Below are 25,147 nucleotides of genomic sequence, written 5' to 3'. Positions count from 1 at the left end.
ACCTTATGTCCAGAACTTTCAACTACGTTCAACAAAATGGCTATCTCAAAATTTGATTGGATGAGTTTGGGGAAATGGCGGGCGTGAGAGGGGGGTTAGTTACCCTCAAATCACTTTCGACAATTAAAAAAGGCACTAGCCCTTTCAATTTCCAATCAAATGAGCCAATTTTGAAGTTTCAACGAAAACACGTTCTATAAAAACCTTATATGCCCCCAGTGTATAACTTACAACCCTTGCCCTGAGGGCTGGGGCTGTGGGGGGAGTGCCATCCTCAAATGAATAATTTTCGGACATTTTAACTACGTCGAACAAAATGCCTATCTCAAAATTTTGATTGGATGTGTTTCGGGAAATGGTGGATGTGAGAGGGGTGTTAGTTTTCCTCCCATTTCTTTCGACTATTAAAAAGGACACAAGCTCTTCGAAGTTCCAATCGAATGAGCCCTTTTCAAAGTTTCTACGACAACTCTTTCGATACGAAGTGCCCTGGTCTAAAATAAAATAATGCACTGTTCCAACATCGCTCTTTATTTAGGTAGCGCTATTGCGCTGCCTATGATGATTACCCGTGCATCTGCTACACTTGTTCAGGTTTGTGCATTCACAATCAGTTGAGTGATTTTTCCCAGCTGCAATTTTTTTCCGCTGAGACGCTGCTTGGGTTTTTTGATCAGTAGAATGACACGAAATAAACAATATTCAATCTTCACTCCAAACTCAATGCATGATCAAGGTCGTCCTTTGTCTTAAACTTCAGCTGCACAACTCTTAAATATCCAAAGCGTGTCGAAGAGATTACGCTTTCAACAAGCACACAGATTTGAAAAACATCAAACTTAGTGTCCATTATAATAATACCTGCGTACTCGGTTTTTATGATCTTAGTCTGAATTTTTATACTGCTAAGTATTGCAGCCACTGCCGCAGCTGCAGAATCTTCATCAACCATGTGAACTACCATTCCATTTCGGCGATTGACAATATGTTTAACTTTGTTAGCAAAGCTGAGTTTCTTGACAAAATCACACTAATTTGCAGGATTGTACATGCTTATATTGTCAGGAAAATTTGAAAGCAGTACAGGAACAGAGAGGAAAAGAGAGGGCAAGCTGGGGCCAATTGCCAGATAATCAGAATTTGACTCTGTACAGACGTTTCTAGTTTTTCAATCAAGTAATTTATCATTCGGACGCATTCATTGAGGCGCAAGACCACTATTACAGGGGTTCCGTTGGAAAAGAAGGCATGATCGATGGATCAACTGTCACAAACAGCGACAAATCGCCATTCTGCTCTTTGTGTCCGCATAACACCTCGAAAATGTCCGACAAAACGATGACGCTGGATACGATCCTCTTTTCTTCTCAAGTACGTCAAATTTTAGTGCAACTTTGCAGGTATAAATTACCTAGTCTATTGCATCTTTTGGGAAAAATGGAGCACCCCATCTTTATCACTGTATTTTTATCCTTTCCGATAGACTGCTGCAAAAAGCTTAGTACAAGACAGAGATGACTAGCCATGAGAGAACTAGCCATGTTTATAGTTTCTTCTCCAAATAGGTAACGACACGTGCAGCAAAACTTCATAGTCCACATAACACGCCAATTCATCAGGAAGCACAAAGGCAGGGGTGTAGCTCTAGAATTTTTACTGGGGAGGGGCGCAAGAGGGGGTCCACGGCCGCATTGTCAATGGGCATGGGCTATCCTTCAGGAGAAAGCAGTGGCGTTTCTAGCCTCTTCAATTAGTTTATAATTACAGTAGGTATTAAGCATTCTTCTACGAGTTACTGAAAACTACCTCTACTTATTTAAATTATTATTTAAAATTTGCGCTCCTAAAACTTTCTCAACTACCTCAAAGTAATGAGCTCTTCGCTTTATTGGTTTTATTAGCCTGTTTTAACTAAATAAAATTGAGACAAATTATATTTTCAATAACCTCATAAAACACATCAAAGCTGAGAGCTGGACAAAGCTGGCTTTTACAGAACTGGTTAAGGAACCGAAAGTTTTGTCATCTTGCATCGCTAAGCCTACGGACGCACTTATTCTAAATCAATAATTAGCAGAATATGCAGCAGCCCAGCTGTCCTGCTTTTGGGACCCCATGTGCATGCGCTCTTTCACCTGATGGGGGGATTTACCAAGCGGTTAAAAAGTATATATAGCCCGTTCCACCCCTATTTCTTCAATAGGACATTATTCTTCGAGCAATAACGAAAAGTTGTTACTATTAAGCAAAGACGTTGATCGGTTAAAATCAAAAGCATTACAAAATACACAAATAAACAATGCACACGCATCAAAAACATAATTTTAGTATTGGACTGTCAGCAGTGAGTTGCAGCAGACGACAGTACTGTACTGTAAACAAGCTTTCGAGCGGGTAATGGCGAGCTTAATAAGCTCGGCTTTTTTGCCAGCTTTACCATTCATTTTAAAGGCATATCCCAAGGCCGTGTCCAGGGGAGGGGTTAGGGATTTTGACCCCCCCCCTCAAATTTTTCTTTGACTCGTAAAAACGTAACAAAAATGGATATAAACCAATTTTGTATGCGTTTTTCTATTTTTTTTTGTGTACCCCCCCCCCCCGAAAAAAATCTTTGAGTAGCCACCCCTCCCCCCCCCCCACAAAAAAAAATCCTGGGTACGGCCTTGGCATATCCCCTTTTCACTTCGTTCAACTCCTGCGCCCATCATAGGTGACTAAGTCTCGCAGTTGAACTAAGCACTACTCCAACAGTTTGAGGATCGCATCAATCAGCTGTTTTTGATATGAAAATGACATCTTAGCATATCAAAAGTACACCCTTTAAATTTCCACTGTTGAAACCTTATACAGGAAAATTACAACCCCCCCCCCCCTAATTGAACGAAATGAAAAATTACTATTATACATGGGCAGCAGTGATATGTCCTCACATTTTTCTTCGCCGCTTTACAGGCACTGGAACATCATAGAGACCTGTTCAAGGACCCATTTAAGCTAATTTTTACATCTTATCGTTTTTTTAATATATTAGACTCGATAAGGCCGACATAAAGTGAAGCATGGTAACTTAAAAGAGCAATTTGGGTTACATTTATGGATTGGAAAGGCTGGCCCGGATGCGAGGACAACATTGAGAGCTAGTTACGGGCTCATTTGTAAACTAATTTTTATATTTAATTGCTCCTTATAAATTTTACTTACAGGGCAATCATCAAGTACCAAATAACACTCAAAATGTGCACTTTGGATTGTTTTTTCATTTTTTGAAACAAAAAATAACATTAAAGGTGTTGTCCAATGAAAAAAACCTGAGGACAAATTTACCCCCACCCCTTCGGAAATCCTCTTCTATGGAGAATCCCCCCTGGAAATTTTTCCTTACATTTGAAATAGCGGCAGTATTTTGAATTTGAAGCATTTCAAAAAAAAAAATGTGTAAATTTTTAACTTGCTCGTTGAGCATTGTTTGATCAAGAATATCCGGAAAATCTGAGCAATTCTTCGTAGCATTGCGATAGACACCTTACATAAAAACTTACTAGGGGTACCAATGGGATGGCAAAAATTGACATCTAGAGTGTGAAAATTACCTTCCCCTAATGTCTAAAATTCCTTTAATCAAATGAAGCTTGGTCTCGTAGTGGTGTATGATAAAACTTAAAACAATAAATAAAGAGTATTGGTTGGTACCACTTATAACTAGCATAACATTTCTAAATTGATAGAAAAATAACCATGTATTGTTCGAATTCACTTGATCCTGTATTGCAGCCGACGTTTATAACAGCATGCTGATTCAGAGATAAACGTGACATAAGTTACGCCAGTTCTCTTTTTGGAGCTGGTTAACGCAATATTTAGAAAAGAGAAAATAGCGAAAAGTCACCATGCTATTGTACATAGAGGCAGCTGAACAGTTATGAAAAGTATTTGAATCGAAAACTGAAGGAATATTACCACCTATTTACAAGGCTCGACTATTTACTTGATGATAGGGTTCCGAAGACGGTATATTTGTATAAATGTTAATATGGAACATATTAGGAAGTGTAATGGACCCCGTTTTTCGAGTTTTTTCATATTAAAAACGAGGAAGAAATAATAAAAAAAAATATCTGCTCAAAATAAGGAAATGAAGCTGAAACTTAGAACTAGGAACAGTTTTAAAGTTACTTAGTAATTTTCTCTCAAAATTATTGGAGAGGGGGGGGGGGTAACTGTCCCCCTTTTGCCCCTCCCAAACAAAGCCACTGCATACACCTAAACGATGGATCAAGTCTATCCAGGAACAAAGGATGCATAGGGACCTACTCCCCTATTCCCCACAGTTTAAGAGTAACTTAATACAAACGGGTACGTAAGGCACTTGCAGAAGGTACCCTTTCTTCTTTTGCTTATTACCTGTGAAACCTGTAGAACACTACTGATGCACATTAACTGCTCTCCCACAGGTGACGCACCTTAGACTGCGGAACATAGATGGTGTTGCAAATACACCATAGGAATACGTAGTAGAGTTACAATTGCAGATGACGTTAGTGAGTAAATGAAGTTCAAACACCACATCAACATTTGGAGGGGGAGAACAAAAATCAGCACACCACCAAACAACGTCCGTAGAGTAACTAAAGATGCTACAGCACCTTATGTGAATGAGCAAAAGTAACCCAGCTACAAGAACAAAATGCTTAGACACAATAAATTTAGAGCAACGAGATTGTCAGATTTAACCATCTCATATTAATCCTTTGATTAATATGATTTAATTTCTGTTTCATTAATCCTTTGATTTAATTCCTCTTTCATAAAGAATTGATACAACAGGTATAAAAAAAACTATAAAGCAATTAACTCTCTTATGTACATTCTTTCTACATTATTAAATAATACAACATAATTTTTTACTTTTTTCTTCTATATATACTGCATTTAAAGTTATTGTAGTTAACCAAAATACTGTAGGACAATACTGGATGAAATATCAGGTATATACATCTACTAAAGATGGGGGATGAGGAGGACCTTAGTGGACGATACACTGGGTCTATTGGTCTTTCGACTTCAAAAGGAAAGAGTATGAGCTTACACCATATTTGTACGATGATGAGGATATGCAAGGTGAAGTAAAAGCCTGATTTAAGGCAAAGGCGGCAAACCTCAATGCTGATGGAATTTTTAAGCCAATGAAGACATACCACAAGTGCTTGAATGTGAATGGTAGTTATATTTAAAAGTCCAGTACAGATGTAGTTTTCAGGTGTATATAAAACATCCTTAGTACTTATTTAGGTGAGTGAGTTACCGATTCTGATTCTCCGTCCCTAAAAATTCTTGTCCAACCCTTAAAAAGTAGCAAAAAATGTGTTTCATCTAGTTTTTTTTTATGTTTAGTAATTTTTTTTTTTTGTAAAACCTCCACCCAAACGAAAATATCTCACCCTCCCACTGGACAAAAACATCTTGGGAACGTCATTCCTAACAGTCATGATATTATTTTTTAATAAAACAAAAGCCACTATTTATTTTAAATAAACTTATGCATATGTTACTTAATTAGACTTAGTTCCACCCACGTCGGTTGGCGCATAAGGCGACAACTGTGTCTCTCCAAGACGTCCTCTTAGGGCTAGAGATGATACAAAGAAGTACCCGCCAGCGTAGCCTCCCTCTCTAGGCATCGGCCGAGCGGCATTTTTTGCCGTCCATGCCTTCTAATGCCGTGGGGAACCCAACACCAAACATCATAAGGGAGCCTGCCATTGCCCATAAGGCCCCAATACCACCATCTACTACTTCGAACTCTCTCAACTATCGATGGTTGCTGTTTTTCCTCGCATGGAGCTGTTTGTAATCCTATCAGACCAGTGGACACCCAAAATGCGTCGAAGGTAATTATTTTCAAAACCTTGTATTCGTTTTTCATGCTGTTTTGTCAATGTCCATGTCTTGCATCCATATATCAGTACAGAAAGGACATTACCATTTAGGAGTCGGAGTCTGAGCTTTAGAGAGTATGCAGAGCTTTTCCAGCCTTTACCTAGTTTGGTAAAAGCGTCGCCTCCAGATGTAATGCGTGTAATGAGCTCGCGATTCAGGCTTCCATCATAGTTTATGAGGCTTCCAAGATACTTAAATTCTGCAACCTCCTCTAGTTCATCAGAACCAACCATCAGTGGCCAGCCAGGCATTGAATTAAAATTGTTGCACATGACTTTTGTTTTTCAGAAACTGACTGCCAAACCAACTCGTCGGACTGTTTGCGAGCTCTGTGATGTTCTGCTGTAAGTCTCCCCTTGGATGAGAAAGGAGCGCAACGTCAACAGCAAAGTCACCACCCAAGATCATTCAACTGTATCCCTCTAACAAAGTAACACATCTGGAATATGTAGTCAATGACGATAGTAAAGAACATAGGAGATACGATACAGCCTTGTCGTACACCGGACTAGATCTGGATGATCCATTCAATCAGGTCTCCATCGTCGATTCGTGCAACACCTAGATGATCATATAAAGCAACAACTATATTAATAATCTTTTCCGGAAGCCCAAAGTGGCGGAATATTCTCTATAACGATGTCTATATACCTCAGTCAATTTTATTTATTCTTTAATTTTAGAAATTCTGTGTCTCTATGGATGTTTATAGATTCGTAGCAGCGTTTACATACATATATCGTGACAGCTGTATATCGTGATGCGGCACGTACAGCTTAAATTTCAATTACACGTCAATCAAATATCAGCTATTGCGTATCATACGAGGGTAAAATTGATTAATCTTTAACAATACATACACTTCAATCTGCAATCATACTTAAGCAGTCACTGAATCCAAATGCGAAAGTCAAGTAATTGAAAGTCAAGTTATGTTTAGAAGTTCAGATAATCCGAACGATGATTTATATATATTTTTTTTCTTTAAGTGAAACTATTTGTCTTGTTTAGTTGATTTACTTGATATTTTCTATTTTCTTGTTTGTGAGTACTATGGTGCATTTTATCACTTTTTTTCTGTATTTCTTTTTTTCTTTATTTATTATTATTTCGTTCAAAACAAAGACAGAAATCTGAGAAACTAACGAAAATCAGGGCTCTTCATTATTGAGACAGACACAATCTAAAACATAACACTAAAAAAAGATGGAAAATATCTCAATCAAAGAGTGAGGTATCCCATACAATATTTTATCCGCACCATAAACCAGACGCGTATACAGATATTTATTTTGGGTCCAGTGGAGGGGGCTAGTACAAGTTTGGGGAGTTTAGGGAACGTTTTGGAAAGATTCAGAAGTTGGTCAATTATATGAAACAATGTATCAGAATTTTGTAAGAAAATCTAGAAAAAATCAATATAGGAGAAGTTAGAAGCCTACAAAGCAAATTACCCAGCGTACTTGTCAGCCCCAAACATACCGTCTATTGATTACTGGAACCGAATTTTCGTCTTCCATTGATTCACAGGCTATATGCGAAGAAAAGTGTGAGTAGTGCTCCTGTGTCTCATTGTTACAAGTATTTAAGAGGATCCCCAGACCAAGTGGCTTCAAGTTGCTGACATAATTTTTCCAAGACTGGTCATCAAACTGCAATCTAAATGGACTGGTTATGTCATGAGTCAAGTCAAGGACTTCCACTTGCGTTCCATATTCTGTCCCTAAACAGATAATTGATTAAAGTCGTGAACTTCCTTGAATTTTAAAGTTATAATGACGCTTCTAATTTTGATGAGCTAGCATTATGTCAAGAAGTCAAGAAAAAAGCGTTTAAAGTTCATAAGTATTTATTCGGGTATAGAAATTAAAAATGAAATTTCAAAATAACGAACATTAAACTCACTGTGTATTTTAGCCTCTACACAGTAAGAAAAATATGCAAATTAAACGACATCAAATATAGAAAAGTCAGAGGCGAATCTCCAGCATTTTTATTGGAGGGGCAAGAGGGGTCCATATCTGGATAGTCAAAGGGCATGTGATGTATAATATTTTTCTCTCCACATTATTGAGGGGGGGCAACTGCCCCCCTTTGCCACCCCCAAACGACACCCCTGAGAAAAGTGGATATAAATATTTCAATTCTACCCGTCTAAAGTATTCACGCAAGGAATAAGTAAGTAGCAAGAGCTGTTTTCCAGCACACAGTTGAAGTTTTTGCTCAATGATTCTTTAGAATTCAAACAACAATATTTTCTGTGGGATTGCTTGCGGGTCAAAATATGTAATAGGAAATTTTGTAGGCTACTATGTAATATATGTGTTTATTTACGTCCAATGAAATTATTGAAGCTAAATATTATAGGTTGAAAGACTAGTAATAACTTAGAATAATAATTCAATTTACATATTAAATTTTTAAATAATTTTATCAATAAATCATAAGCAGATAAAAATCAGACATTTACACAACCATCGATTGGAACTCTTAAAATACAAATTATAAACATACATTTTTAGAAGAAGCATTTTTTAACAATACCATTGAATTTTCGGGAACACTGTATTTTTTGGGGAATATTAAATTGCTGTTTCTATATGTCTTAAAGAGTATGCCACAGATAAGCTAAATATCGTAAACCAATTAGATGATAAGCAAAATTCGTAATATCAGCAAAATTTGGAGATAAGCAAAACATCTAGGTTAGGTGTTAAGAAAAGTTTAGTTCTTCAGTTTAAAGATGTTATTCTGTTTTCGGTATGGCGAAGCTGCTGATATACTCCTATTTTGATCAATGCAGGAATTGGAGTAATTACAATGATTAGAGTAAATAAATTTTCATAAATGTTATTTTTTTTAAGAGTTTGTTTCTCAACTGTAAAAAAAAGTAAAAAAAAATAGCTTTCGTCTAGTAGCTTTAAAAGGAAGAAATCGATTTAAAACATTCAAGTTAGAACTAAAGAAAACAATTCCTTCCCGGGCAAAGTTCATTCGATATTTTAAAGAAAGTACTCGGGCTTGAGGATTTTAGTTTGCAAATATTTTAGGAAATTGATATCTTAGATTATTCCTGAAATTTTTACTCATTTATATACTACATACTACACTCTGTAAAATACGAAAGAAAGTTTTTTCCCGGAAACAATTTTTTATCCTGTATTTATTTATTTCTATCCCGCCAAACAATACAAAAAGTACACACAGACGGAGTAAAAAATAGAGAAAAAGAAAAAAAGGACAATAAAAAACATCACAACATTTATCCAAACAATTAACAAAGACTGCCTATTAAAGACTGAATAACTGTCTCATACATAAAACTTTCAACAACAGTGTGTAAAAACGGGATACCACGAATGAAAACTGTTTTTATTATTTCCGGGTCATTATTATTCAGAGCTATTTCTGGGTCAGCAATTTTATAATTGCGGATTAATGCTGAATTTTGAGCCAAAGGGGGTGAATGAAGTAAACATTTTATAAATTTGAAATATACTGAACGGAGTTTACGTTTACCTGTTTGTATAAAAATATCCCAAAATGGTGCTGCGTATAGGGAATGTGGTAGTGCTGTTGAATTGTACAGTTTAGCAAGGATTATTCGCTTGAAACGTTATTTATTTCGAACAGCTGAGGCATAAGACGCACTACAGTTTTTCAAGGTATGATGTCAGCAGCAACTGGGTTCGTTTTAAGGATGGCCCGATTGGAAGACCAAAGTAAACAAGTTGTTAACTGGCTTTACTAAAGAACATCCCAACTGGACTGACGGAGTAGGATTCGAGTTACTTCAATTAAATAAAAGAATCGGTTTTTTTTTCAAGTTAAATTCCAAACCAAGTTTAGCATATTCACTCTAAAGTATGCTGAAGATTATGGACATCATCCGCATAACAAACAAATGTAACGTTTGCTGCTACCTAAATGCACGAGAATACGCATTTTGACTGAGCGTCAAGACACCGTTGTTAAATAGAGTAGGCGAAGCATAAGCACCTTGGAGCGTACCGTCATGAATAGAAACAGAACTATCCAGATCATTCGATAGGCAACTTGGACAAGTGAGTGTTTTTCGTGGAGTATGTGTTAAATTAGATGAATTGGTAAACGGTAACCAAAGTTTATTTGTAAGTTCCGAATAACAGAGGGATGAAAGTCTCTGTTTGCGGTACGAAAGAGCACGGCTCCGTGTACCAATGAGTCGAATATGCGCCTATCATCATTTATAGCTACAACGAGACTTTCTAAACAAGTTAAGCTTCCATCAAGACATGATCTATAGTACTAAGTGCATCAGCATACCCCATTTTATTCGGAAAACCAAACAAACATGGCCGAACACTACATTTCTCCTTTAATTCATTAACAAAAAACAGCTAAAAAAGTTTACAGAACGTAGGTGAGATTACTATAGGCCTAAACGCCGAACACTGAATGTTAGATTTGCCTTTTTTGGGATAGTATTGTAAAAGGGTCGAAAATCCTCCGCATATGTAGGCCTTGGTGGGACATGAGCAAATAGTCTCCATGCATAACATGTAGTACGCTGGTATTATCTATACCAAAAAAAGCTTTCCGTTTCAGCTTAGAGACTTCTATTAGTGCGGTTTGCATTGTAACAACGTAATAAAACTCAAGTTCGGATTCAAAATTAGATTCTAAAATAGGATCTGGTGCAGCGAATTCATTTGAAAAATGTGTTTTTTACTCAGAAAGGGGGATATTAGAAGCCTTTAGAGTATTCAAAGATGTGGTGTTGGGGGTAGCAAAGGATTTTCAAAGATAATTGTTAAAGCGAAATTTATAAACGACTATGAATCAACAATGCCTGCGCGATGACAAGCTAGCTCACTTGCGAAAAAGTTTTTTCTAGGAAACCAAATATCAATCAAAACACCCCACCTATGAGGGCCATTATCCGTCCAAATAGGAAACTAAAGCTTCGCATGGGGCACGCTTCGGAGAGTCTTGAGTGTTTTTTTGTTTTTTTTTTTATCAATCGGGGACTTGAGTGCCGGTGTAAATTTCTCGAACTGGGACTGCAACTTTTATACATTCTAAGACCAAAATCCTCGTTTTTCACCTTTTTTTGATTTTATTTTTCATTTTGTTATTTTCTTTCCTCTCTGAATTTCATTTGTCACCGCAACTTTTTCCGCAAATCTTAGAGCTTGGCAGATCTTAGCACAATAAAAACCAAGAGCAATATGTATCTCAATTTCATGAATAGGGCAAGATTTCTGAAGAAGCCGAAGAAGATTTTTTACCCAACACCAAGAAATTTTACCCAACATCAAGGGGGTTGAGGGGAGGAGGGTAGCAGAAAATATCACGGATGACAGACTGGTTGCCCTCCAATCATTTTCGGCCTTAAAAAAGGAATAAAATCTTCAATTTCTAATCGAATGAGGCCCTACCAGTGTTCTATATCCATATTTTTTGGCCCTTTTTCAGCCCATTCCGCAAAACATCATCACAAGCTGTACAGAAAAAAAAAGCTCATCAAGATTTTCAAATCATTCACAAAATAATACAAAAACTTACTTATTTTGGGGATGCAGGGTACCACACTACTCCAATTTGGGCAATTGTCGAGTCGAAACACTTGATCTCAGCTTAAAGAGGGGGATTTTGTAGATCTCACATCGAAAATACGCGTTTATTAGAACGGCAGTTACATAATAATATTGCTAGTAGCAGAAAAACTCGAAATTTCCTTTTCCCCAACTACCTCCAGACAATGTCTTCTGCATAGATTGGGCAAATTCTCGACGTTAACCAAATATCACAGTGAGTGTGATTCATTGATAGTAATTTCTAGTCGTTAAAAGTTTGAACTATCAAAGGACTCCATTTCTGCTTGGCTTAGATTTTTGAATTGCTGTTTATTTTCTTTGAAAAACGTCTCTTTCAGATTTTTTAAAAATTAATCAGGAAAAAAAGAAATATCATTACGTTTGAAAACATATAAGTGGCAAGGCCTCAACTAAAGGAGCGAGGAAAAGCTTACCTTGCTTATGCCTTTTCTTTCTTTCATTTTCACGATCATGCCTACCAGTCGTTAAAAAGAATATTTTTTCTGCAGTTGGATTTGGCCAAGAAAGTATACCCTTTTTATCTAAGCAGCATAGAGCAGTTACTCGACCAAAAGTATGGAGCAGATTCTGTGTCCTGAAGGGGGAGGGACCCCTACCTCTGAAAGTTCTCATGCAGTATCTCTTTAGCGCCTCATATTTGGCAAATAGCGTCCAATGCGGATGAGGGCTCACTGCTGCATCCTCAAAGGGGTCGTCGGTAAACTGAAATTGAATAGATAAAACTTCTCCACTTATTAAACATCTACAAAGGGAGGAGGTCCTCAAATCAAGAAGAAAGAGGGTTTAAGACGATATTTAAATGGAGCTAAAACTTCATAAGGAGTAAAGAGTGGAGTTCTTAACAAAATGGGATGGAGGAGGAACATAAGCAGCTGTGTTGGCTTCAGACGGCCAGGTGCTAGGATGAGCTGAAATAAAAGTAGTACGAAATAAAAATTGCCAAGATGGCAGAAATAACAAATGTTCGAACTTTGAGAACTTTAATTGTCAGCCGCAAGGACAAAGTTGAAAAGACCCTTCCTCCTGCTGGACCTTTACCCAGCATCTGAAATAACATTTTATTATTTCTACTGACGATGGGGTGCAAAAACAAAAATTGTGGCAAAAAATCGCAAACGAACTCGCCACGTCCGGGGTAATAAAGAAAAGCTTCCCTATTAGGGAGGAGAAGGAGCTAAACACGACAAAACTGTGTTTTAGGAGAAAAATTCAATTTTTCCGTGAGGAGGGGAGTAGTCCTTTGTGTCCCGTGGGCAAGTATATTTGTGTCAAATTTCATCTCTAAATAACTTTAAAGAAAAAAGAGCAGTTTTAAGGTTTTCGATAATATGAGAGAACATCGAGAATACTTAATCATAGGCAGCGCAATTGCACTGCCTAAGTAAAGAACGATGCAGGCACAATGTATTATTTATTTTTTTGTTTTCCATACCAGGGCACTTCGTATCGAAGGAATTGTCGTAGAAACTTCGGAAGGGGCTCATTCGATTTGAAATCGGAGTGGCTAGTGCCCTTTTTAATAGTCGAAAGTGATTGGAAGGCAACTAACCCGTCCCCCCACGCCCTTCATTGCCCCAAATACATCGAATCAAAATTTTGAGATAGCCCTTTTGTTCAGCGTAGATGATTTCCAGATAGAAAATATGTTCTTGAGGAGGACACTCCCCCAAAACCCTCAGGGCAAGGGTTTTAAGTTATGCCCTGAGGGCATATAAGAATGATGTTGGCACAATGTATTATTTATTGTTTTTCCTTCAGAGCAGGGCACTTCGTATTGAAGGAATTGTCGTAGAAACTTCGAAAATGGCTCATTCAATTGGAAATTTGAGTGGCATTTGCTGTTTGTAATAGCCGAAAGTAACTGGGGAATAATTAAAATCCCTTCCACGCAAGCCTTTTCTCGAAAAACATTCGGTCGCAAATATTATTTAGTCATTTTGCCTATCATAATTAATTTCCCGATAGAAATTATGATTCTAAGGAGGACGCCCCCCGACAGCCTATGTAGCCAGGATGTTAAGTATTTATTCAGTATCTATAAGGTTCTTATAGAAAGAGTTGTCGTAGAAACTTCAAAAGAGGCTGATTCGATTGGAAATTCAAGACTAGCCCTTTTTATAGTCGAAAGTGATTGGAGGGCAACTAAACTCCCTCTCACGCCAAACTTTTCTCCAAACACATCCAATCAAATTTTTGAGGTAGCCATTTTATTCAACGTAGTTTTAAATTCTGGAAATTAGGTCTTTCAGAAAGACACCTCCCCCCCCCCCACCACAGCTCTCAGGGCAAGGGTTGTAAGCTATGCCCGGGGGGCATATAAGGTTTTTATAGAACGCGTTATCGTAGAAATTTCAGAAAGGGCTCATTCGATTGGAGATTGAAATGGCTAGTGCCCTTTTTAATAGCCGAAAGTGATTGGAAGGCAAATAACACCCCTCCCACGCCCACCATTTCCCCAAACAAATCCAAAAAAATTTTGACACAGCCATTTTGTTCCACGCGGTTCAAAGTTCAGGAAATTATACCTTTGAGCAGGACACTCCCCCCACAGTCTTCAGGGCAAGGGTTATAAGTTATGTCCTGGCGGCATATAAGGTTTTCGTAGAAAACTTTGTCGTAGAAACTTGAAAAAGGGCTCATTCAATTGGAAATTCAAAGGGCTAGTGCCCTTTTTAATAGTCGAAAGTGATTTGAGGGCAATTAACCCCCCTCTCACGCCCTCCTTTTCCCCAAACACATACAATCAAAATTTTTAGATAGCCATTTTATTCAACGTAGTTGAAAGTTTTGGAAATTAGGTCTTTAAGGATCACAACCCTTCCCCCCCCCCACAGCCCTCAGGGCAAGGGTTTTAAGTTATGCCCTGGGGGCATATAAGGTTTTTATTGAAAGCGTTGTCGTAGAAACTTCAAAAGTGCTAATTCAATTGGAAAGTGAAAGGGCTAGTCCCTTTTTTTAATAGTTGAAAGTGATTGGAGAGCGACTTATACCACTCTCACGCTCACCATTTTCCCAAACACATCCAATCAAAGTTTTGAGATATCCATTTTGTTAAACGTAGTTGAAAGTTCTGGAAATTAGGTCTTTTAGGATAATAACCCCCTCAGAGCCCTCAGTGCAAGGGTTGTAAGTTATGCTCTGGGGACATATAAGGTTTATATAGAAATTTGTTGTAGAAACTTCAAAAAGGGCTCATTTGATTGGAAATTGAAATTGCTCTTTTTAACAGTCGAAAGTGAGTGGAGGGTAACTAACCCCCCTCTCACACCCACCATTCCTCCAAAGACATCCAATCAAAAATTTCAGATAGCAATTTTATTCAACGTAGTAGAAAGCTCTAGAAATTAGGTCCTTGAGAATGATAACCCTCCCCCCCCCTCCCCCCAGCCCTATGGGCTAAGGTTGTAAGTTATGCCCTGGGGACGTATAAGGTTTTTATTGAAAATTTTACCGTAGAAACTTCAAAAGGGCTCATTTGATTGGAAATTGAAAGGGGTTGTGCCCTTTTTAATAGTTGAAAGTGATTGGAGAGCGACTAACGCCCCTCTCACGCCCTCCATTTTCTCAAACGCATCCAATCAAAATTTTGAGATAGCCATTTTTTTAACGTAGTTGAAAGCTCTGGAAATTAGTTCTTAGAGGATGACAACCACCCTAACAGCCCTTAGGGGCTGTTAAGGGTTGTAATTCATGCCCTGGGGGCATATAAGGTGTTTATGTCTTTCAAAAACGGCTCATTCGATTGGAAATCGAAAGGCCTAGTGCCCTTTTTAATAGTCGAAAGTGATTGGAAGGCTTAACATTTTTATAGAAAAGATCGATGTGGGAGTAATGTATGATTTTTTTGTTGCTGCTGTTTAGGCCAGGGAACTTCATGTCGAAGGAGTTATCTTAGGAGCTTCGAAAAGGGCTCATTTGATTGAAAATAGAAAGGGCTGATTCCCATTCTAATAGTCGAAAGTGATTGGATGGCAATTACTCCCCCTCCCACGCCCACCCTCCCACGCCCACCCTCCCAATTGCCCATTATGTTTAAAAATTAAATGTTGCCTTAATATTAAATTAAAAAGCACTGTATTAATGCTAATTCCCAATAAGGCATCTCAGCAGTATCCCAAGAACGACTGAGGGTATTATGTTCAAACTTTCGGAATTACTTCTGCTCTTAAAATTTAACCAAATCAAAATAGCGTAAGTGTATCCAAGCTATCAAAGAAAATAAACAGATTTTTTTCCAAATGGTATCAAGTATTCCATTTCAGGCCAACTAGAGGAGGTATGAAACTAAATTAAACACTACTATTTGTGTCCAGATTTATAAAAGGGTGTATGTTGTTTAAAATTGCTGAGAATTTTTCTCCAGCATACAAATAGCAGGCCAAACTATAAAGTCTTAAATAAACGAAGAGATTTAAAGTGTTTTTTTCTTTTTCCCTGAAGCGACTATATCCATATAAATCGAACAGAAATTAATTAATCAAATTTTTTCCACAAACTGAGTTTTTCAAAGAAAAGTAAAGAAACTCCATTAAACAAAAAATGAGCAAAAATAACATCAAATAATCTACCAAGCGTGAAACTACCACGAATCAGCATCGATAAATAAATGAAACCCAAAACGAACAGAAATAACAATAAATAACCGAGTCAAACTCAAAACGAGCAGAAATTAAAATGAGCTGGGCTCAAAACCCTTATGCCTTCCCAAAGCCAGAATATAATTTGCACTTTACTGAAAAAAATACAAATGAATGTGCATTGTCAGTTTAATATACATATATGCTACTGATATTTAGTAATCAAAATGCTAATATTACTTGATTTATTAAAGTTATAAAATTAAAACATTTATATTTTTTTCAGTGAAGTGCAAATTAGAGATTGTGAGATTCGTGTACAATACTGTATATCGCTGTGAACAATTTGCTTTGGATAATTAAATAATATTATAACTGTTGCTGTGGATTCCGGAGTACGATGGAATAAACGTTTGCAGGTCTCCACGGTCCATCATGCCACCCACCACGAAGGTGATTGCCAATGCCATCCGTGGGCCTACTCACTAGGAGAAAAGTGATTTAATTTTTTTTTCTCGATTTGTCTTCAAGATGCCTTCAAACAGTTTGATTTAGCCCTAGCTCATTTCAAAGGATTCCAGTTATGGCCGATCCTGCAGATCGTTAAAGATAGCAATAGCCGAGAAAACTTCATTGTTTTCTGCTACGGAGATCACGAGGAAATTAGGCTCACTGAAAAAAAATTTGGTATTATATGAAGTTAATATAAAGGAAGCATCGCAAAAACGGGAGAATGAGTAAAGCTTGCCTTTGAAGAAGCAAAAAATTCTCCCAAAATCTATAAACAAAGCAAATCATGCGCTGCGCTCAAAATCAGCGAGCCAGCGAGCTTTTCATCAAACTCAAAACGAGCAGAAATTAACATGAGTAGGACCCAAAACCCCTTTGCCTTCCACAGGCCAGAACATAATTTGCACTTTCCAAAAAACAAAATACAAATGAATGTGCATTGTCAGTTTAAAATACGTATACTGATATTTATTAATCAAAATGTTAATGTTATTTGATTTATTAAAGTTGTAAAAGTAAAAACATTTATATTTTTTTTAGTAAAAAAAACAAAACAAAAAATGGCACAGCTGAGCTCATGCAAGAAGTAAATAATGTTAAGGATGATAAATGAAAAAAGAACAAAACATTGACAGACAATAAACCATAACAACAAAATAAGCACAAGCAACTAAAAGCAATACTCCAATGACCGAATCCCGCGAGCAATGGTGTCTGGTGGGAGTTTTGCGAGGATTAGCTCATCATCAGACCATTTATTTTCACTCCAAAACCATCTCTTGCCGTATTCAGAATGCCCTTACGGCGTTTCGGTAGGGCCTCAGACACGAAAATACCCGACTTGTCAAGTATAGTTTTGCTCTTGAAAAATTTCCTTGCCATTTCGTTGTTTCTCAGTTTCACAATCACCGATGCAAAATCTCTTTGACCTTGTGCAGTATAATTATTTAAGTGGTAGCGGTAAATACTCTGAAGGTCGTTCCGTGAAAAGCCAGTGACTCCCACATTCTCTGTTATGATAATCATAGTTGTTGCCATCAAATCTTCACCCGGTAACTGCTTGACCCTTTTGAAAACTAGGTTATCTAGGAGCTTTTCTTGTTCAGAATCATCTATTCTACTTCCCATCGGTGCCACATGATTTTGCAACCCTTGAATGTCTGCTTTCAAAGTTTTGTATGACTGTAATATGCTCTGAAACTTTGGTGTAAACTCAAGGGACACTGAGGCATGGATTTCGCTTATTATCGTCTCTCATGATTGCTTTGATGAATCCCCACTTTTCTGTTGTTTATCACCGCACTTTTCTAAAAGTTTCTTAGTAATTTTTTCCTGCATTAATTTTTGAGTTTAGCAATCTCATCCTCGCTAGCAACAATTCTCTCCGACATAATTTTTAGTTTTTTAGCTGTCGGAGAATGGGTTTTCGCGGAATGACCTTCAGAGTATTTACCGCTACCATTTAAATAATTTTTGCCTTTCAATTACTTTCAACTATAAAAAGGGCACTAGCCCTTTCTATTTTCAATTGAATGAGCCCTTTTCGAAGTTTCTACGTTAATTTTTTCGAAGTTAATTTTTGAGTTCTTGCAATCTCATCCTCGCTAACAACATTTTTCTCCGACAGCTAAAAAACTAAAAATTATTGGGAGCATGTAAGGTTTTTATTGAAAGCCCCCTCTCTAACCCCCCTCTCACGCCCACCATTTCCCCAAACAGATCCAATCAAAATTTTGATCTTGCCATTTTGTTCAACGTAGTTGAAAGTTCTGGAAATTAGGTCGTTTAGGATGACAACCACCTAACAGCCCTCAGGGCAAGGGTTGTAATTTATGCCCTGGGGGCATATAAGGTGTTTGTTGAGACTGTTGTCGTAGAAACTCAAAAAGGGCTCATTCGATTCGAAATTGAAAGGGCTAGTGTCCTTTTTAATAGTTAAAAGTGATTGGAAGGCTTGACATTTTTATAGTAAAGAGCGATGTGGGTACAATGTATTGTTTTGTTTTTTTTTGTTTTTTTTTTATTTAAACCAGGGCACTTCGTATCGAAGGATTTGTCGTAGAAACTTCGAAAAGGGCTCATTCAATTGAAAATAGAAAGGGCTAGTGCTCTTTTTAATAGTTGAAAGTGATTTGAAGGCAAAAATTATTTAAATAGTAGGGGTAAATACTCTGAAGGTCATTCCGCAAAAACCCATTCTCCAACAGGTAAAAAACTAAAAATTATGTCGGAGAGAATTGTTGCTAGCGAGGATGAGATTGCAAGAACTCAAAAATTAATGCAGGAAAAAATTACTAAGAAACTTTTAGAAAAGTGCGGGGATAAACAACAGAAAAGTGGGGATTCATCAAAGCAATCATGAGAGACGATAATAAGCGAAATCCATGCCTCAGTGTCCCTTGAGTTTACACCAAAGTTTCAGAGCATATTACAGTCATACAAAACTTTGAAAGCACAAATTCAAGGGTTGCAAAATCATGTGGCACCGATGGGAAGTAGAATAGATGATTCTGAACAAGAAAAGCTCCTACATAGCCTAGTTTTCAAAAGTGTCAAGCAGTTACCGGGTGAAGATTTGATAGCAACAACTGTGATTATCATAACACAGAATATGGGAGTCACTGGCTTTTCGCGGAATGACCTTCAGAGTATTTACCGCTACCATTTAAATAATTCTACTGCACAAGGTCAAAGAGATGTTGCATCGGTGATTGTGAAACTGAGAAACAACGAAATGGCAAGGAAATTTTTCAAGAGCAAAACTATACTTGACAAGTGGAGCATTTTCGTGTCTGAGGCCCTACCGAAACGCCACAGGAACATTCTGAATACGGCAAGAGATAGTTTTGGAGTGAAAATAAATGGTCTGACGATGAGCTAATTCTCGCAAAACTCCCACCAGACACCATTGCTCGCGGGATTCGGTCATTGGAGTATTGCTTTTAGTTGCTTGTGCTTATTTTGTTGTTATGGTTTACTGTCTGTCAATGTTTTGTTCTTTTTTCATTTATCATCCTTATTATTTTTTACTTCTTGCGTGAGCTCAGCTGCGCCATTTTTTGTCTTTTTTTTAACTGAAAAAAATATAATTGTTTTACTTTTATAACTTTAATAAATCAAATAACATTAACATTTTGATTAATAAATATCAGTATACGTATATTAAACTGACAATGAACATTCATTTGTATTTTTTTTTAGTAAAGTGCAAATTATGTTCTGGCCTGGGGAAGGAAAAGGGGTTTTGGGTCCTACTCATGTTAATTTCTGCTCGTTTTGAGTTTGACTCGGTTATTTACTGTAATTTCTGTTCGTTTTGGGTTTCATTTACTTATCGATGCTGATTTGTGGTAGTTTCACGCTTGGAAGATTATTTCACTTTATTTTTACTAATTTTTGGTTTAATGGAGCTCTTTAATTTTCTTTGAAAAACTAATATTGTGGAAAGTTTTTTTTAATTAATTTCTGTTCGTTTTATATTGACATAGCCTTTTAAGGGAAAAAAGAAAATAATAGTTTAAATTTTTTCGTTTTTTTTTAAGACTTTATAGTTTGGCCTGCTATTTGTACGCTGGAGAAAATTTTTCACCCTTTTAAAAATCTGGACACAAATAGCAGAGTTTAATTTAGTTTCATACCTCCTCTAGTTGACCTGAAACGGAAAACTTGATACCATTCGCAAAAAAATCTGTTTACTTTCTTTGATTGCTTAGATACACTTACGCTATTTTGATTTGGTTAAATTTTAAGAGCAGAAGTAGCCCCGAAAGTTTGAACATAATACCCTCAGTCGTTTTTGGGATACTGCTGAGATGCCTTATTGGGAATTAGCATTATCACGGTGCATTTTGATTTAATCTTAAGGCAACATTTAGTTTTTAAAGATAATGGGCAAATGGGAGGGTGGGCGTGAGAGAAGTATTAGTTGCCTTCCAATCCCTTTCAACTATTAAAAAGGGCACTAGCCCTTTCTATTTTCAATTGAATGAGCCCTTTTCAAAGTTTCTACGACAAATCCTTCGATACGAAGTGCCCTGGTCTAAAAAAAAAATAATAGTACATTGTACCCACATCGATCTTTATTATAAAAGTTTAAAGCTTTCCCATCACTTTCGAATATTAAAGAGGGCACTATCCCTTTCAATTTCCAATCAAATGAGCTCTTTTTGAGATTCTACGACAACACTGTCAATAACCACCTTATATACCCCCAGAGCATAAATTACAACCCTTGTCCTGAGGGCTGTGAGGGGGTTGTCATGCTTAAAGACCTAATTTCCAGAACTTTCAACTACGTTGAACAAAATGGCAAGATCAAAATTTTGATTGGATGGGTTTGGGGAAATGGTGGGCGTCAGAGGGGGATTAATTGCCCTCCAATCACTTTCGATTATTAAAAAGGAAACTAGCCCTTTCAATTTCCAATTGAATGAGCCCTTTTTGAAGTTTCTACGACAACACTTTCTATAAAAACCTTATATGCCCCCAGGGCAAAACTTAAAACCCTTGCCCTGAGGGCTGTGGCGGGGGGGGGGGGGGGAGTGTCATCCTCTAAGACATAATTTCCGGACCTTTAAACTACGTTGAACAAAATGGCTATCTTAAAATTTTGATTGGATGTGTTTGGGGAAATAGTGGACGTGAGAGTGGGGTTACTTGCCCTCCAATCACTTTCGACTATTAAAAAGGGTACTAGCCTTTCCAATTTCCAATCGAATGAGCCCTTTTTGAAGTTTCTACGACAACGCTTTCTATAAATAAAAACCTTATATGTCCCCAGGGCATAACTTTAAAATCCTTGCCCTGAGGGCTGTGGGGGTTTGCCATCTTCAAAGACCTAATTTCTAGAACTTTCAACTACGTTGAACAAAATTTCTATCTCAAAATTTTGATTGGATGTGTGTGGGGAAAAGGTGGGCGTCAGAGGGGGGTTAGTTGCCCTCCAATCACTTTCGACTATTAAAAAGGGCACTAGCCGTTTTTACTCTGATGACGGTCAGAACTCGTCAATTCTGAAAACTCATCAGTGATTTTTACTACTGATGACGGTCACTGCAAATGTGACCGAAATATCTGGTATTTTTTGTTAATTTCTATCACTCTTATCATCATTACTGTCTATTAAAAGGATTTTATCCCTATTTGAACTTTTATTTAGCCCCAGAAATTTTATCCATGGCCTCCATTTCATACCTCCTTATTTCATATTTTAATGCTTTTTCCACCTTCTTTACATTCTTCTTTTTTTCATATGGTCTGTCACATTTATGATCATTTTAGAAGCCCCTTCTCCTCTCTATTAAACATAAAGCCTTTTTCACTAATATTCCTAGCTGCGTTCCTAACTTTCTTCCCTAAGACATCATCAGCAGTTTTGCAAAATATTTCCCTAAAATTATTTCCTTCATCTTCTACGTTGCCAAAGTTTAAACTCTCCAGTTTTGTATTCAACTGTTCCTGAAAAGCTGTTCTTAAATTCTCATCCTGGAGTCTACCATCGTCATAGCTTCCCAGAAGCTAATTACCCTTCCAAAATTTGAGCTTCCTAGAAACTACTAAATTGTGATCTTTACTTTTAACCTCAATATCAGCGCTTCTATATAACCTAGTATTTTGTATTGATTGTTATGTACCAATATGAACCTCTAATGGTTTATTTGACCTTTCTCACGGGCTGACGTCACAGAAGAGAGCACGCCGAGTGAAGAGAATGAATCGCTAGTATATAAGCAAGTGTCTGTAAATATTTTATTAGTTGAATTCTGACTTCTGATTAAAACGGATCATAATATCTGGTGACCCGCGGAGGCTTCCGTTCCCAAGGTGAGCTCTTTCTTTCCGGGTTCTGTTTCCGCAGAAAGACTACTTTATATATCTGTTTCCGGGTTTAGTTCCGAACAGAAAATTCTCTCGTTTGTTTCTATTTCTGAATAGAAATCTCTTTTTTTTTTAATTTCTGTTTTCGGGTTCACTTCTGAACAGAAGCTCTCTTCTTGTTTTCTTTCTTGATTTCAGTTTACGGGGTTACTTCCGAACACAACTCCACATTTTTTTTTCTAATTTCTGTTTATGAGTTTACTTCCAAACAGAAAACCACGTTTTATTTTATTTTTCTGATTTCTGTTTACGAGTTTACTTCCAAACAGAAATCCACTTTTTTTGTTCTTCTGATTTCTATTTTTAGGCTCTCTTTCGAACAGAAACCCCCTTCTAATTTTTTTCTCCTGATTTCTGTTTACGGATTTACTTCCGAAAAGAAATCCATTTTTTTTTTTCGTTCTAATTTCTGTTTTCGGGTTCACTTCCGAACAGAAATTTCCTTCTTGTTTTCTTTCGTGATTTCTCTTTACGGGTTTACTTCCGAACAGAAATTAACTTTAAGTTTTTCGTTCTAATTTCTCTTTTCGGGTTCACTTCTGAACAAGAAATCTCTTCTTTTTTTCTCTTGTTTTCACTTTTTTTTCTTTCTTGTTTTACGGTTTCGTGTTCTAATTCCGGGTTCATTGCGATTAGACGTCCATAAGTTAAGCCCTTCTAATTCTACGTTTTTGCGCTGGCGCACAACAAGGAGACGAAAAAGCAATTCAGGGAAGCAGGAGCTCCAAAGACTCACTTCGTTCCTTACCACACAAGGTCAAGAACCAAGGACAGTTCTGATGGGGAATATCTAGAGACGACGCTGAGGATGGACCAAACTATCTTGAAGTCGGTAATTGAAGCCTTCCAGTATTGAGTGGCTCAGTCAACAAAAGCTTTGGTAGAAAACCAGCAAAAAGCATTAGGAGAAGCTCTAATGGCAGAGCGGAAGCAGAACGAAGAAAACCAGCTGTGTCTAGTACATGACCTGAAGAAGGAGATGCAACAAGATCGAGAGCTTGTAGAAACTAGCATCCGGACTCCTACTAAGTCTGGAACCACGACCTTCTCTATGAAGGTCGACCGTCACTGAGAGTAGTGAAGGTCGTCTATGAAGGTCGACCGTCACGACGTGTAGGCCTACTTGAAAACTTTCACAAAAACTGCGACTGCCTGCAATTTACCTCAAGCCACGTGGGTGGCCAGGCTTCTAGCAAACATCTCCGGGAAGGCTCTGCAGGCTTATACAGCCCTACCAACTGCCAAAGCTAGCGACTTCGACGAGGTCACAACAGCAATTCTCAAGAAGTTCCATGTCAATAGCGAGACTTTTCTCCGGCGATTTCGACATGCTAGCAATCGCTCAGGTGAGTCCTATACGGAATACGGGGACTACCTGACTACCACAGGCAAAGAATGGCTCTGTTTTGAGAAGGTAGAAAAACAAAGAACGGCAGAACCTAACCTGAATAGCCATTTAGATTAGGTACTAGAAAAAATTATAGTGGAACAGTTCATTTCAACTGCTAACCCAGACCTAAGGGTTTTCTTAGGTGAGAGTAGTGAAGCAACCCTAAGAGAATGCATCAGAAAGGCCGATGACTGGGACAAGTCTCTACGCCCATTGAAAAAGGAGGTAATTCAAACGGAGGGACCTATCACCAAACCTCAACGGATTCCTGGTCTATAAATAAAAGTTCAAAATAGGGATAAAATCCTTTTTAATAGACAGTGATGATAGAAATTCACAAAAATACCAGATATTTCGGTCACATATACAGTGACCGTCATCAGTAGTAAGACTACTGATGATGGTAAAACTACTGAGTTTTACTACTGATGACGGTCACTGTATATGTGACCGAAATATCTGGTATTTTTGTGAATTTCTATCATCACTGTCTATTAAAAAGGATTTTATCCCTATTTGAACTTTTATTTATCGTCATGGAAAGGCAGTGTGGTCTCCGAAATTATCTACGTCATATTCCTGGTCTGGAAGGCAAATCATACAAGCCCTCATCAAAACACTGCTATTATCATCCTAACTCATCGTCACATACAACAGAGGAATGCAGGGGAGGCAAACGCCAAACCCAAGAGCTAAAAAGGGAAAGGGTATATGCAACTAATCTGGCGGAGGAGCCATCAGCCCCCGAGCCAGGATACGTTGTCAAGGTTCGCTGCAATGGGCAAATGCTACCTTTAGTGATCAACTCAGGATGTGAATTTACCAGGGTAAACCCAGAACGGTCAAAGGAGTTTCCCCTATCCCTGGGAAAACCTAAAATGCATTACGACGGAGGGCCGCAAAATAGAATGCTCTATCGGACTTCTGACGATACAGCTTATGGATCGCGCAGGGCTCAGAATCATGAAGAACCACAGTCGGCGCTTTATGGAACTATGGTCCTGAGCTGGGACCACTATAATTTCTTGATGATCTCTGTCTGGATTGAGATCATGTAGCCATAAATGCTTCTTTTGGTTCTGCTTCGGGTAGATCCTGGAGGTTAATCGGAAGCACGTTCTCTTCGAATCTCGAAATATTTCTTCTCGGCTGAATGTTATGCGGTAATGTGGGGAAGATCCTTGCTTCAATTAGTTCTTGTTAAAGCAAGGCAACTGATTACAATCAGTTGCCATGTTCGTCTCGCGTTATGGAAT

General features: G+C 37.7%; 1 protein-coding gene across 1 annotated transcript in view; it reads right to left on the bottom strand.

Moving 5' to 3' along the window:
• The window catches only part of l(2)k05819 (transmembrane protein 94-like protein l(2)k05819), a 259,706-nt gene that overhangs the window by 71,728 nt on the left and 162,831 nt on the right, over positions 1 to 25,147 (bottom strand). Inside the window, exons 8-9 of the mRNA XM_089102832.1 lie at positions 11,951 to 12,239; positions 7,420 to 7,660 (exon numbers count right to left, since the gene is read on the bottom strand). Coding sequence (XP_088958958.1) covers positions 7,420 to 7,660; positions 11,951 to 12,239 — 530 coding nt within the window. The remainder of the gene's footprint in view (positions 1 to 7,419; positions 7,661 to 11,950; positions 12,240 to 25,147) is intronic.

This window comes from Artemia sp. Qi Xiang Cuo, chromosome 17, assembly GCF_049724085.1.
Source record: "Artemia sp. Qi Xiang Cuo chromosome 17, ASM4972408v1, whole genome shotgun sequence".
Taxonomy (NCBI): Eukaryota; Metazoa; Arthropoda; class Branchiopoda; order Anostraca; family Artemiidae; genus Artemia; species Artemia sp. Qi Xiang Cuo.
This window is presented reverse-complemented; position numbering and strand designations above follow the sequence as displayed.